Source organism: Drosophila melanogaster, chromosome 3R (assembly GCF_000001215.4).
Source record: "Drosophila melanogaster chromosome 3R".
Taxonomy (NCBI): Eukaryota; Metazoa; Arthropoda; class Insecta; order Diptera; family Drosophilidae; genus Drosophila; species Drosophila melanogaster.
Window position 1 is genome coordinate 15920814 of NT_033777.3, and position 14128 is coordinate 15934941.

Consider the following 14128-nt stretch of genomic DNA (forward strand, 5'->3'; position numbering starts at 1 on the left):
CCTCTGCCTCTGTCAAGAGAGCGCGCCGCTCTCTTTTGCGGCTGCCGTGGCCGCGATCGATAGCCTCTGCGCTGCGACTCGCACTCAGTTGCCATTTACCTGTCGACGCATCCAGGTGCCCGCGTGTCCCGGTGTCGTAGAAGCGGATCAAACGGTCTCAAGGCGCCGCTCTGCGTTGCGTGCCTACGTGTCCTACGGGTGTGTGTGTGTGTGTGTGTGCGAGAGTCTGCGCTGGTGTTGGTGCCGTGAGTCAGTGAGCGCAAAAAAGATAACACAAAGAGCCATAGTGAAAGATCGAAACGCACACACTCTCACGCGACCTGCAATGAAAATAAAGTAGAGAAAAGAGTGCGCTAGTGTATGTGTGTGCGAGTGGAATAACAGAGAAAATAAATGGAAATTAAATGAAGCTGCAAAAACTGCCAAATAAACAAAGTGCTATGCGATGCATAAATGAGAACCCAAACGGAGTTACCTGTATAATCATCAAGGTAGAATGGGCGATCACAACTTATTAAATTGCAATTCGAGGTTCAGGTTTTCAGGCCCTCTCTTTCGCTCGCCCTCTCGCTCTCTTTGTTCCTGTATGGCTTCGTTAAGCATATATTCCATAGTATTCTTTATTAATATTGCACGATCGTAAAACTTTAATGAAATTATTCGTACGCCCATTCCCTGTGACACCTCGCATGGGAGGAAAACTCTCGACCCCAAACTAAAACCAAAGCCAAAACCCAAACCAGTTGCAAAGTTGTCACATTAAAATCACACCTTTGGAGATATATATTTATTGTTGTTGCTGCACCACTTTGGCATATAACTCGTTCGCGATACAACCACCGATGCAGATGCAGATGCGGATGGAGCTGGAGCTGGAGATACACCCTCTCCGCGAGGTGGTTGCATGCAAATTATACACGTAGAGGAAGTCGGGATTTCTCGACTGGTCATTAACTCAACTAGGAGTTGCTGCAACGGATATGTTTATGGCCAACTGATTGAATTTCATCCTCACACAAACGCATACTCTCGGCAATTATACGCCAAGCGACTTTCCTTTTTCCCCCGCGAAAATAGCTATATTCATATTTTTCCTGGAACTCCACAGTGTCCAGATAGACAGATACATGTGTAGAGAATTCTATCCAGCGTTGGGAGATCAGAGGTATGGCACACGTGTTGGCCAAATGTTTTCGGCTCTTCACATCATTAGCAAAGTGCCCGAGGGTTTGCCCCTGTAGTTCGGTTAGCTGGAAACCATATACTCGTATACCCAGCAGAAACCAACCGAAACCGAAACAAGCAGACGAATTTATTATGTTTGACTTCTCTCTTGTAATTTTAGCATGCTAAATGATTACAAATTGGACATTTGATATCACAACATTTTGGCATTTGTGTCGGGCTCGCACTTTCCCAGCCAGCGGCTATTCGCAACGAAAGCGGCCAAAGATCGCTCGCTTACTCGCGCATTTACCAGCTATTTCAAATATTTCCTACAAAAATGTCAACATATGCGCATTGCAATGACAGGCCAGCCAGCGAGCCACTTGGCCGCTTGGCCGCTTGGAGAGCCAATGCAATCCACAATCCAGAGGTCCAACAATCCAGCAGTCCAGCATTCAGCCATGGCCCGCAGCCCCAATCAAAGCCAAAAAGCTTTCAAGCCAAAAGGCTGCCGCCATCGCAGTTGCGGACATGGAAAAGCCACTCGCCGATTTCATGAGATTTTCAACAGTTTCTTTTTTATATTTATTATTTCTATATTTCGAACTGCCTTGGCGGGGATCCATCAACTACTTGGGCAATGTAGCTAGCTATCCATTAATATATTCACTAAAATGCATTATCCATTTTAACTTTCATACTTCTAAGATGACACAATATCTTAGTAATTAGTTTGGTTTTTTGCGGATTACGAAATCTTTTATACTAAATATTTATGGCCTGCATTTTTATTATCTAGTTTGGGGAAAAATATTGCTGATTGGTTTTTATATTTCAATAAAAAGTCGCATTAAAAAATATATCATATATTTTTATTGCACTTAAATTTTCATTTTACGTATCAGGATAATCAGGATAGGATTCAGCCTTTGATCTGAAGAGCATTTTCAATTCGGCACTTTCCGCCGGCTAATCGACTTTCCTTTCTTGTCCGCAACTTTTATTGTATGTCTCCCTGCGCTGTGTGAGTGCGGGTATTTATGTGTCTGTTTGTATGATTTCATAGCTCTTGCAACAGTGCAATCAGCAAATACTAAAATGCAATGCGACGTATTTTTTATTATTTATTTTTCCTTTATTTTCATTTTTCTTGACGTTTTCTTTTTGCTGTTGTTGTCTCGAAAGCCAAAGCTTGCCGCGAATCGTGGCCAAGAGAGCTCGGTGGCCGGAGTTGCAGTCTCTCACGCCACAAGCGACAGTTTTGTATTAGAAACGGCAACTTGTAGCTGCAGCTAGTTACGAGCTTGACGATTGCCAGCTAGAGCAGGGGGTGAAGTGGGGAGGAAGGGGGTTATGTTGGTTGGTGAGGAGAGGGCGGCGGTGCAGGTGCGCGGGGGGAGGCAGCTGGAATGTTGTTTCTACTTGCTAGTTGGCCATGTTGCCGAGTGACTGACATAGTTGCTGTTGTCGTTGCCGTTGTCACAGGGCATTGCGGGCTGAACTTTAAAATTAAATTTGTTAAACAATTTATGTGTAGCATATTAGATGGCGGAAAAAAGCAGATAGGCAACCTATGCGGGCGTCTTTTGGCTAAGGCTTGGTCTTTTGGCCATGCGGGCCACCAATACACGGATATAACCTGTTTCGCTCTCTTTCTCGACGGATTCCGATTTCCGAATGAAAAGTGGCCAAGAGACGGGTACAAAACGGTGCTTTTCTCTTGCACTTATCACTCGATCATGGCCATCCCTCTCCCTCTCTTTCTCTCACTCTCTCTGTAATGAAATGTAATTTGAAAAATTGCGCGCGGCAAATTGTTGGCTTCTTGTTAGAGAGACCTCGTTGTCTTGTGCAGAATTTCAAATATTTTGTCTTAATTAAAATGATCCGATCTCTGTCTTCTTTTAGCAGCCGTCTAGCAGCGAAAAGTCGGGCAATGCTTTTAGATAAATTAACTCTGACATTTGGTCCGTCAAGCATTTGTCGCTCTTTTGCATTTGCTCGACATTTTTATTGGACTTTGACTTGGCCTGGATTTATGTGTTTCGAATTCGGGGATCTCGCCAGTGGGGATTTCGGATCTCTGAATCTGGGTATCTGGGGATTAGCCGTGGTGCCATCATTCACGTCCGCAATTGTGCTGGCCCCGTCAAAGTCAGCACTGCCCCTGGAACAGCATGTAATTTGCAATGAGCTCGCCTTGTTTCTGGGTCTCATTTTGTGATTTATTTTGCCCGGGCTCGGTGTTTAATTTTAAGCTTAAGGCACAGTCACTGCCAAAAGTTATTTTCGGGGCCGTGGCGCAGAACAAAAGACTCAAGCAACGAACTGGAAATTCGCTTGGAATTTGAATTATGCTCGAGCGGAGGATGAGAAGCTGGCCAAGAATCTGCCTTTGATTGATGACAGTCTCAATGTTTCAATCGCCGCTTCTGCGTCTTCACGGTTGTTATTGTGTTCACGGTTCATTATATAAGATTCGGTTTAATTAGTTCGACTAAAATCTGCGCGTTCTTCTTTAATGGCTCGGGTGAAATTTTTAGTTACAGATAATGACGAAAGAAATGGCACAAAACCATTAAAGAAATTTCATAAAAACTTAAAAGGCAAGTCCCATTTTGATGGATAGCGCGTAGACGTCAAGAAATCAATTTATATATATATATATATATATATTAAACATTTTTTTTGCACTATCAGATCAATCAGCGCTGAACAAAAAGTGAGCGATGGCCAAGTGGAAATTTAAACGAGTTTTTCCACAGTCACTGAGCAGCTTCCTGAGAAAGTTTTTTGCCTAGGTAATTGAGATTGCAGAATCTACAAATTGATACATAATTCCAATAATTTACAGTTAGAGCGGGGAAGGAATACTATATCCGCCGATATCGCATAGCTCGAAATCAAGTCGAATGCTCTAATTAATTTCGCTACGATCACATTGAATCTTCATTCATTCGTTCCATTCAATACTTTCTACCAGATCCATCTCTTTTCATCCAACTTCCCATCAACGGTCTATTGAGCTGGAACCTTTATAACGATTGCCTATTTATGCATGGCTAGGCCAAAATATAGCCCATTCCGAAATGCCGCCCATACAGATATTTAATAATACGAGCACATTCTCTCCTCTTTCTTGTGGCGAAACATTTCAAATTCTTTGTGAACTGTGTCAACTTTCAATTCTTTTCATCGCATATTTGCATAGAGACAACAGCAACACGAGAAGCCACCGAATTCGGGTTCATTTAACTTAACTGAACGGTTAACCGAGTTTGGCTATTGTTGCGGCCAATTAAATGTGTCGAAATAAATATTTAAGCAATGCCTAATTGCCACAGAATGGCAGGGAATAAATAAATTTCGAGGTTCTTAAAGGTAGTAAGTGGGTAAGCCAGTTTTGGGAAGACGTTTAGTCGCATAATGGGATATTTAATTACCCCTTATGAATAGAAATAATGTTAAATAGAAAACAAGTCGTAAGCATTTTATAGGGTGTTTAGATTGCGACTGTCGCTTGGCTTATTAATTCACCTATAAAAGCTTTTTAATATTCGTACCTTTTGCATTTATCAACTTACAACTCAGTCACACATAAATAATGCTATTAAAATGGCTATATCTCGGTTTGATCTTAATAGTTATTACACCTCAGATTAGCACTTGTAAGTAGATGTGCGATTATATTTAAGATGTGTTAAAGTTATTAGCTTCTGTTAATTTAGATAGAACAATATGCATTTTGCCTAAAAATGCTGGCAAAGGTGCGTTTTGGAAAATTCGCTGGTACTACGACCGAAATTGGAGAGTCTGTCGGAAATTTAGATTCAATGGAAAACGTATAAGTGGAAATGGAAACTCAAATAATTTTGCATCTTGGTGGCATTGCAAAAAGAATTGTCCATAAATTAATTATCGGGATCAATTAAATTAAAAATCATATTTAAGTTACATATATATATAACAATCAGGTTATATATGAATTGAATTTGTAAGTTTCGCCTCAACTATATACATCTTTCTCACCTGCTTTTGTTTACGTTTACAAATGTCTAAAAAGGCAGCTTAAATGCATAGCGAATGATAAGAAGCATACAACTAACACAATATTTGGTTATCATAGGCAATATAAGGCAAACACTGGAGTTTGTTCTATACCACCTGATTTAATATAGCTCTCTAGCTTCAAAACAAAAGTTGGTGACATAAAAGATGTCAATAGCTACTTATTCTTATTAGTTTCAATTGTATCACCATGCTGTTCAAAATATCGTGTCTCCTCATTCTTTTGGTCTTCTGTCTGCAGCAGAGTTATTCGAGTAAGTGTCGATTCTCACTGATATAATGGGAAATAGTAACTGCTTAAACTCATCGACTATGTGATTTTAGTCAAACGCAGATGCCTTCAGCCACTGGATGTGGGCAAAGGCAAGGCCTATCTGCGCAATTGGTTCTACAACTCCACATCGCAGAGGTGCCAAAGGTTCATCTTCTATGGAGGCGCGAGCAATGGCAACAACTTCAATACCCAAGCTCGATGTCACAAAATTTGCCTAGCCCAAGTCTCTTTGCCAATTAATTTCAACTCCACTGCCGCTTAAAAAGAACAACGATTCGAATCAAACAATAACTAATAAATGAGACTTAAATACGTTAAGGCCAGTCGAGCTAATTGCATTTTGTGTGAAATCGCTGAGAAAATCAAGTTGATGCTGCGCCCATATTCGCTGGCAAGAAATATTTCCTATAATTTAAGCTCATACTATTATATATTTATTCTTGTTTTTTTTTTCTTTGTAAAACTTGTCAGCGCCACCCACTTTCTAGGCAGCGCCGGCTAGTTCCACAGTGGGTGTCTATTTGCCCAGGAGGTGTTAGGCGGGTGCGCTGACAACCCAATGGAGCTGCAGCAACAATTGCAGCCACATTGCAGCCACAACAACAATTGCAACAGCAGCACCATCAACGTTTTGCTAAATCAAAATTGACACTATGCAAAAAGCCAACCCACAGATCGGCAATTGCTGGAGGAAAACGGTAGCCGCACACACATAGCCACACCGTGGAGCACATGCCTCTGGGCCAAGACTTGGGGCCAGGCGCTCAGCATGCCAAGCCATGGAGGCCAAAAGGTGCCCGCTGTCCGTGGCGCCAAGATGTGGCCGCTGTTGTTGCTATTGCCACTCGGCGTTAGATTTCAACCATGTGCAGACAACGGTCGCCACACACAAACGTTGAAAATAGCAGTTATTAGTTTGACACAGCGCACAGTGTGCTAAATGTGATTACAAAAGAGAATTAAAGTAATCAGGAAGGTGATAAAATTAAGATTTTCATTAACGAGAAAGTGATCAAAAAGATGACACTATCAAAAAGGTACACACTCAGTTAATAACAGTCGTTAAAAGATGTCTATTGCATTTATTTAAATTTCACACTCCGCGCAGTTCCTAGTTTAATTGAATATTTTTATGTTAATTAAACATTTTGCCCACTGTGCCGAGGCAGTCATGCCATGTTCGAGTGCACTGTGGGCACCACGATGGCGACATTTGCTCATTAAGCATATTAAATAATTAGTACTTGTTGTTGTCATATTTTATGTGCTCGTTTGTGTGCTCGTTGAGCTCAGTTGAAGAGGCTTGGCTTGGACAGGGAAATATGGACAAGCACGTAAAGATGGAGATAGGAACATAGACACAGATCGAGCTAGATACTGAGCTGGACCAGTTTCCAATGGACGTCCGCCGATCGCTGGCCTTTGCTGGCTTTTTAATTTTTATTTGAGCAATAAAAATTGCGAAATATATATACGCGGCTTAATTGAACAGCAATTGATTGAGCAACTTGACAGATACGAAGGTAATCCGGGATATAAATTTAATGGTAAGGACGCCAAAAAGCCAAATGCCAAAAATAAAATGAAGGAGAATTTGCATAACGCATCGTAAATTCTCAGTTAATAATAATAATAATTTAGTAAATGTGAAGTTCATCCGGATTATTAATATATATTTACTGGCACATTACGTTTTATTTAGATAAAATGTAGATAAATGTACCAAATTATGGTAAATGCTCATACTTAAGTCAATATATCTGGACCAAAACTTTCTCCTTAACTTTCATAGACCTGGCTTAAATTCCAATCTAAGTTCCAAGTGTTGGAAGACAAGAACTTTACAAGCTTCGTGCGTTGTTTACAACACTTAATGCGTTACTAATGATATTTTAGGCCCTTCAGTCGAGAGACAAAGCATAAGACAAACAAAATGAATTACATTTGCATGTAAATTTATGCAAATTCCATGCTGTGTTGCCCAATGAACCATTTGACACTTTTGTCCACACACCAAGCGTGCTTTATTAATTATTTATTGTCCAACTATTGTGAATTATGGCAATGGCTGGCCATGGTTGGCCATGGTCTAGGAAAAAATCGAATGCCTCTCGAACGGATTGAATTGAGCTGGAGTGGACCAGAGTGAAGTGATCTCTGGAGCTCGGAGCATTTTCCTTTCTTTCTTCGGGGATTTTCGTTTGGGGCTTCGAACCAGTTGAGCGACATTCCATATGAGGCATACGCGACAGGCGGCGGCTCCACTTCACCTCGGGATTCAGATTCAGATTTAGATTCTCAGTTTTTGGTTTGGTCTTGGTTTGGGCTTCGGTTTCGGTTTCGGAGATGCTAAGATTAATCAGCTGCCATAAGCCAAATGACAAGACATATTTCCGTGGCACCACCAAATGTGCTAGAGCACCGCGTTATTATTGCCAGCCGATTGGTGTTTATTTATGGCGCGGCCACAAAATGATACAACACAAAAATCAGAAATTGAAATTAATTTCAAATTTGATTACAATAAAAATAAAGCCGGGCGCGGAGCTCCACTTGTGAGTAGCTTTTGATTTACTCGTCCCAAAAGTATGCCACCCCAGCCCCATTTTTTCCGTAGGTGTGCCCCGTAAAAAAGCGCGGCCCCACCCAGAAATACCACGGAAATTTGAAATAAATTTATAGTTTTCTATTAAGAGATGGCTCATAGATGGGCGAGTAAATTATGCAAAGCCCCCTAGCCGAAGAACGGTTATGGCTTCTGCCCAAATCTGTTGTTCTTGTGCCCATCTTGCCGAATTGGGTTACTTTCGGCTTAATTTAAGGTCTTAAGGTTAGGCCAAATTGCGGATGGCCACAAGCCAGCCCACGCCTCTGCTGCCTCTGCAGCCTCTTCCTCATCCCAAATACACAGTTCCACATGCCCCCCGATCCTCTGCAGCTACCACAGCAAACTGGTTCCGGAGCAACAACAATGAATGGAGCTGGAGCTTGGAGCTCGACTCAATGGAAATGACAGCATACGTGTGGCCAAATAAAAGATATGCCCGTTGTTCACATATAAAGCTAAGCAATGATTTTTGTTCGGAGCGTGGGCGATCCCCTTATTAATTGTGAAAATATATACGTGCGCAGAACGATTTGTTTGCCGACAACCGATAATTCCAACAATCCCCAACTCATTTCACCCACCAGAGTTGAGTGCTGGATTTGAAAGGTCAAATGCAGTAAAGATTCGGAGGAGTGGTTTGCACAGCAATGTATATACATTTTATGACTCCCAGTTATGCCGCTCCATCGCTGCTTTTTCCTCTAATAATTGCGAATGGCATGCAGACCCACAAATGGCTACCCACACACTTCCACTTCGCCAGGCATTCCGTGTTCCCATGGCCATCGCAGATTTGAATTCCATTTACAGCTTGGCACACATATTGCTTTGTTTGGAGCCTTTGGGTTAAATGATATAGTAATAGTTATAATTCAATTGGAAATAATAATAATAATAATCTTAAATTTGCTTAATCTTAGAAAGGTGTGTTCCTTAATAATAGATGCTATTAAAAGTATTCCTAATTTGTATATTATAGACCTTCGCGCCACTCTAGAGGCTTCTAGCTGATAGACAAAGGATCCAAACCGGAGAGGAACCAACCATGTCGCACAAGACTAGCAACCGTCGCAGCAGCGACCTGGAGTGTCCACTTGCTTCATTGGGCCGCAACAGCAATGCGGTACGCGACCACTACCACCACCCGCATCCGCTGAGCTCCAGTCCACTGGATCCACAGGCCTACAAAATGATGTCCCGCAAGTCACCCAATCCCGGCCTGGAGGTGGCCGAAGCGCTGGCCTCGCGCAGCTCCACGCCGCCCAGCGACCAGGCTGGGGCATCCTCGACGGCGGCGGCGGCAGCAGTGCTCCATATGGTGCAGCAAAAAGCGGCGACCTTTGAGTTGAGAGGCCGCCACTCGCGACCAACCGAGCAGCAGACCAGCTATGGAGCCCATTCCACGGCTTCGGTGGGTAGGCATGCGAAGAAGTCCCCAGAACTACCAGCTCCAGCGTCGAGGAACGTGGCTCCCGTACCACAGCCGCGGAACTTCCTAACACTAGAACATGTCCTGCAATTTGGAACCCAGCGACCCAGTTGGATGCACGGCAACAGTGCGGACACGGAGGATTCGAGTGACAACAACGCGGGTGGCGGTGGAGCTGGAAGTGGCAGTGGTGGAGCTGGAGGACGGAGACGTGCCCAAGGTGGCCGCTGCAGTGTGCCCACTGTACTCAGCAGCAATGGCAGCGGCGGCAATGGAGCCCAGTACCTGCTGGACAAGAAAATGGAGTCACTGTATCTGGGTAACGCCCTGAGAACCCTTCCCTTAGGCGCCGAAGCGAGTCAGTTCCAAAACGAACGCTACTACCTGGAGGATTACAGCAGCGGCAGCGGGAACGAGCGACTGCCAGGTGGGTAGATTTGAATCAAAGTCCTGAAATTATACTAATCCTTTATTATCATCCCAGAACGCCTGCATCATCCGCGCACCTCCAGTCCCAGCGAAACAAGTGGATCGGATCGCTACCTCCTAAACCGCAGCTCCAACTCCAACCACCTGCACTCCAAGGGCCAGAGCCTCTCGGACGGGCTGTGCAACCTGGGACGCTTCTCGCCCAGCTTGGATCAAGGCTACGCCACACTGGTCTCACCCTCTCCCACGGGTCACCATTCAAGTGGCGGAGCGGGCAATGTGACCAATTCTACCACAGCCAGTGGAGCGGGAATCATGGCAAGCAGTACGCCAACTACAACGCCGCGAAGAGGAGCCTCTAGCAATGGATTGGGAGGAGGAGCAGCGTCCGCCATTGGACCGCCGCCCTGGAACCGCAAAGGTCCCTTCCGCTGCGGTCCGCTCTTTGATCGTCTGCCCGACGAGGCCGTTGTACGGATCTTCTCATGGCTGGACAGCTGCGAGTTGTGCAACGTGGCGCGAGTCTGCCGGAGATTCGAGCACCTCGCCTGGCGGCCCATCCTGTGGAAGGTGATCTCGCTGCGGGGCGAGCACTTGAATGGCGACAAGACGCTGAAGATGATCTTCCGCCAGCTTTGCGGCCAGAGCTGCAATGGCGCTTGTCCGGAAGTGGAGCGCGTCATGCTCGCCGATGGCTGCCGCATCTCGGACAAGGGCCTTCAGCTCCTCACGCGCCGCTGCCCCGAGTTGACCCACCTTCAGCTACAGACCTGCGTGGATATCACCAATCAGGCGCTGGTCGAGGCGCTGACCAAGTGCAGCAACCTGCAGCATCTGGATGTGACGGGTGAGTGGACATAGTTTTTGGATCTCCGATTTTTTATGGGTCAAAATGATTTCATGATTTAAATTATTATTTTCTCTCAGGCTGCAGCCAGGTGAGCAGCATCAGTCCTAATCCCCACATGGAGCCACCGCGTCGCCTGCTGCTTCAATATCTGGACCTCACGGACTGCATGGCCATCGATGACATGGGTCTGAAGATCGTGGTCAAGAACTGCCCCCAGCTGGTTTACCTTTATCTGCGCCGCTGCATACAAGTCACAGGTGAGTTGGCGTGGATATGGACTCGCATGATACGATACCATATGAATAACTTTTCCTATCCTAAACTAATAGATGCGGGTCTGAAGTTTGTGCCCAGTTTTTGCGTCTCGCTGAAGGAGCTCAGTGTGTCCGACTGCCTGAACATCACAGATTTCGGATTGTATGAGTTGGCCAAGCTGGGAGCCGCACTGCGCTACCTTTCCGTGGCCAAATGCGAGCGGGTCTCGGATGCGGGGCTAAAGGTGATTGCCAGGCGGTGCTATAAGCTGCGCTATCTGAACGCTCGAGGATGTGAGGCCGTGAGCGATGACTCCATTACGGTCCTGGCGAGATCCTGTCCACGTCTGCGAGCCTTGGACATCGGGAAGTGCGATGTGAGCGACGCGGGGCTTCGAGCTCTGGCCGAGAGCTGTCCGAACCTGAAGAAGCTCAGCCTGCGCAGCTGCGACATGATCACGGACCGCGGGGTGCAGTGTATCGCATATTATTGTCGCGGTCTCCAGCAACTGAATATCCAGGACTGTCCGGTTTCCATCGAGGGCTACCGGGCGGTCAAGAAGTACTGCAAGCGCTGCATCATCGAACACACAAATCCGGGATTCTGTTGAGATGTTCCATAGCCGGCGGTAGACACCACAAAGCACAGAGGCAGGCCATATGAGCACAGATATAAAGGGAATTTATGGGCAAAGAAAACTCTTGAAAAACAAAATAGTTGATGAAGTGGCAGGCAAATTTTAGCCATACACGGACTTTTGGGTCCTCAAGTCCCCAAGTCTTAGTTCAATGATTAACCGATATAATCTATTGGTTTGGATATAATTTAAATTGTTCTCTGTAATCAGCCACCACTTTGCCCGAGCTAAATGAGATTATTGTAAATTGTATATATCAAACTGACGCAGGACAGAACTAGCGTAGCATAGAGCATGTTCAGTAGACTATGTCTAAGTAGACTAATTCTTGGAGTAATAAATTATTTTCCCCACCAGAAACGGTTCAGTGCTTGGATTTTGATTTTTTCGCCTTTCTCCCCAGAGCGTCGAAAATGTTTGGTTTCAATTGCGGCACATGGTCAAGGATGTACGGAGGACGTACGTCCATAATTTCCCGCGTGTAGTGGTTGCCGTGCTTGGTCTTGCGCAGCCGATCCAATTCGATGGTAGCCTTTATTGACGGCCTGGAGCCCTCCGCTGGAGTGATCTTTATCTTGGTGCAGTGCCCCCGCTCCAAATAGTTAATAGTGGCGATCAGGGAATGTATATCAGCGATGACGGACGAGGTCTGCTCGTGGATTTTTAGCAGAGCCTTCAGATTGGCATATATCCTGGCCAGCCGTTTGTCCACGGGGGATTGATTATTAGGATCACAGTTCTTTTTCTGATGCGGAACTGAGTACTTGATGAACTGGCGTTCGTTGCCCTTCGGTGGTTCAGGAGTCTCCTTGCACGGCTTGGGCACCAACCGCTCCGACACCTCCATCAGTCGCACCTGCTCATCCAAACTGCTCAAGGGCAGCTTTCGCATTATGCGGCGCAGCTGCTTGCGCTTTTTGGGCGTGAGCAGGTGGTGGTGCTTCTGAAAGCGCTCCACTCCGCGGTGCAAGTTCTCCATCATCTTTACCCAAACGTCCATGCTCCTGCTCTCCGCCTCGATTTCATTCTGGAGTCGTACGCGCTTTGAGCGAAAATGCCGTATTTGTCGTTGTAGCGACTTCGTCTGATTCTGATCATTCAAATGCTCGCGGACCAGACGGTCGTAGTCCTTTTTCCAGTTCGGTTCCTGAATCATTGGCTTAACTAGGGAATTTCGAATTTTTAAAAACGATAACTGACAAATGCTATCGATGACAAAGTAGTCGTGGTAAAAATATTTAAATAATTGGTTTTAAAAATATTTCGATTCTCGATGATATAGCTATTATATATATCGATAGCTAATTATGAAAGCCGTGTACCATCTCCAATCAGCTGTTTCACCTGCTTTTCGCCGCCTGCTCGTTAGTAAATATCTGGAGTAAAAGCTAAAATTTACCTGGTAGCTCAATACAATTATAAATCACATTCGAAATTAAGTGTTAAAAGTTACGTATGCATTTTTTTAGAAGGACGCCTTTTAAATAGTACAATTGGAACACGGAGGGTCACTACGGTGTTGCGTAATTAAAGCGACACGTTTTCTGAGACCCAAAATTAAGCTGTACACATAGAATGCCGGTGTTTTGACGTACGAATCCAAGGAATACAAGAAACCGTCATGGCCAAGTATATCGCCCAGATCATCGTGTTGGGCGCCCAGGCAGTGGGAAGAGCCTTTACCAAGGCGCTGCGCCAGGAGATCGCCGCATCTCAGGAAGCAGCACGACGGGCGGGTGGTGGCAAGCAGGGCGACAAGAGCGCCGAGTCCAACCTGCGCACAGGTGAGTCTTGGACACAGTCATGCTATCTATTTCACTATTTACACCTACTTATCAATGCAGGCATGACGCTGGAGGAAGCCAAGCAGATCCTGAATATAGATGACCCCAAAAACGTGGACGCTATCACCAAGAACTACGAGCATCTGTTTCAAGTCAACGAACGCTCCAAAGGCGGCTCCTTCTATATCCAGTCAAAGGTTTTCCGGGCGAAAGAGCGGCTGGACCATGAGATTAAGGCCCATGAGCAGCCGAGGTCGTCAAATACGGAAGCAGCGCAAGATACGGCGGAGGAGTCTCAGAGCAGATCGCGGCAGCGACGCTGAGTATCCTTGTTGTCCCAATCGAACTAATTAGCTGATAATTGATTTAAAAACTACGTGTTAAGTACAAAAAATGAAAGTCTGTTGCTGTAAATAGAGATTTACGAACATGAAGACAAGTGTAAACACTTTCTGAGAAGAGCTCGACTTTCCAGGAACACAAATGTAATGGAATTCTTGTAAACTAACACGGATTAGCTCAGGCGGTTAGGTATAAATATTTTACTCTCAGGCCAGGTAACTAGAATCGGATCGATTTTAAGATCACGCTTCTTGGGGTTTGAAAATAAAAATATTTTAAGTATCA

At 45.0% G+C, this 14128-nt stretch overlaps 4 protein-coding genes, 1 long non-coding RNA gene and 1 other non-coding gene across 9 annotated transcripts; 3 read left to right on the plus strand and 3 right to left on the minus strand.

The window, feature by feature from the left end:
• Positions 1–84: 84 nt before the first annotated feature.
• On the plus strand, positions 85–12074 carry Fbxl7 (F-box and leucine-rich repeat protein 7). The gene is made up of 5 exons (NM_142255.3): positions 85–491; positions 9097–9973; positions 10031–10822; positions 10903–11082; positions 11155–12074. The coding sequence occupies exons 2-5, from the start codon at positions 9163–9165 to the stop codon at positions 11688–11690; spliced, it is 2319 nt and encodes a 772-aa protein (NP_650512.1). The 5' UTR covers positions 85–491; positions 9097–9162; the 3' UTR covers positions 11691–12074.
• Positions 212–1021, minus strand: asRNA:CR46470 (antisense RNA:CR46470). 2 transcript variants are annotated; one of them, NR_167850.1, is made up of 2 exons: positions 772–1021; positions 212–320 (listed from the first exon to the last, which is right to left on the minus strand). The 2 variants fall into 2 exon arrangements; NR_167849.1 differs by having other exon boundaries at positions 212–1021.
• lncRNA:CR46028 (long non-coding RNA:CR46028) lies at positions 2116–3374 on the minus strand. Its single transcript, NR_133406.1, has one exon. It is a non-coding gene; the product is annotated as a long non-coding RNA:CR46028 (long non-coding RNA).
• CG34276 (uncharacterized protein) lies at positions 4816–6764 on the plus strand. Of its 2 annotated transcripts, NM_001275687.2 has the most exons (3): positions 4816–4835; positions 4896–5489; positions 5560–6764. In NM_001275687.2, the coding sequence occupies exons 2-3, from the start codon at positions 5426–5428 to the stop codon at positions 5769–5771; spliced, it is 276 nt and encodes a 91-aa protein (NP_001262616.1). In that variant the 5' UTR covers positions 4816–4835; positions 4896–5425; the 3' UTR covers positions 5772–6764. The 2 variants fall into 2 exon arrangements, with proteins under 2 accessions (NP_001262616.1, NP_001097810.1); NM_001104340.3 differs by lacking the exon at positions 4816–4835 and having other exon boundaries at positions 5404–5489; positions 5560–5915.
• On the minus strand, positions 11887–12921 carry CG5478 (uncharacterized protein). Its single transcript, NM_142256.2, has one exon. The coding sequence runs from the start codon at positions 12871–12873 to the stop codon at positions 12082–12084; it is 792 nt and encodes a 263-aa protein (NP_650513.1). The 5' UTR covers positions 12874–12921; the 3' UTR covers positions 11887–12081.
• A 112-nt stretch (positions 12922–13033) lies between these two features.
• blp (black pearl) lies at positions 13034–14127 on the plus strand. Of its 2 annotated transcripts, none has more exons than NM_001300420.1 (3): positions 13034–13119; positions 13190–13501; positions 13562–14127. In NM_001300420.1, the coding sequence occupies exons 2-3, from the start codon at positions 13339–13341 to the stop codon at positions 13822–13824; spliced, it is 426 nt and encodes a 141-aa protein (NP_001287349.1). In that variant the 5' UTR covers positions 13034–13119; positions 13190–13338; the 3' UTR covers positions 13825–14127. The 2 variants fall into 2 exon arrangements, with proteins under 2 accessions (NP_001287349.1, NP_524370.2); NM_079646.4 differs by having other exon boundaries at positions 13046–13119; positions 13187–13501.
• Position 14128: the final 1 nt, after the last annotated feature.

Coding starts and splice junctions, on each gene's coding strand:
- CG34276 (NM_001275687.2), top strand. CDS start 5,426: ATGCTGTTCAAAATATCGTGTCTCCTCATTCTTTTGGTCTTCTGTCTG. Junction 5,490..5,559: donor TCTGCAGCAGAGTTATTCGA/GTAAGTGTCGAT, acceptor ATGTGATTTTAG/TCAAACGCAGATGCCTTCAG.
- Fbxl7 (NM_142255.3), top strand. CDS start 9,163: ATGTCGCACAAGACTAGCAACCGTCGCAGCAGCGACCTGGAGTGTCCA. Junction 9,974..10,030: donor CGGGAACGAGCGACTGCCAG/GTGGGTAGATTT, acceptor TTATCATCCCAG/AACGCCTGCATCATCCGCGC. Junction 10,823..10,902: donor GCAGCATCTGGATGTGACGG/GTGAGTGGACAT, acceptor ATTTTCTCTCAG/GCTGCAGCCAGGTGAGCAGC.
- CG5478 (NM_142256.2), bottom strand. CDS start 12,873: ATGATTCAGGAACCGAACTGGAAAAAGGACTACGACCGTCTGGTCCGC.
- blp (NM_001300420.1), top strand. CDS start 13,339: ATGGCCAAGTATATCGCCCAGATCATCGTGTTGGGCGCCCAGGCAGTG. Junction 13,502..13,561: donor CGAGTCCAACCTGCGCACAG/GTGAGTCTTGGA, acceptor TTATCAATGCAG/GCATGACGCTGGAGGAAGCC.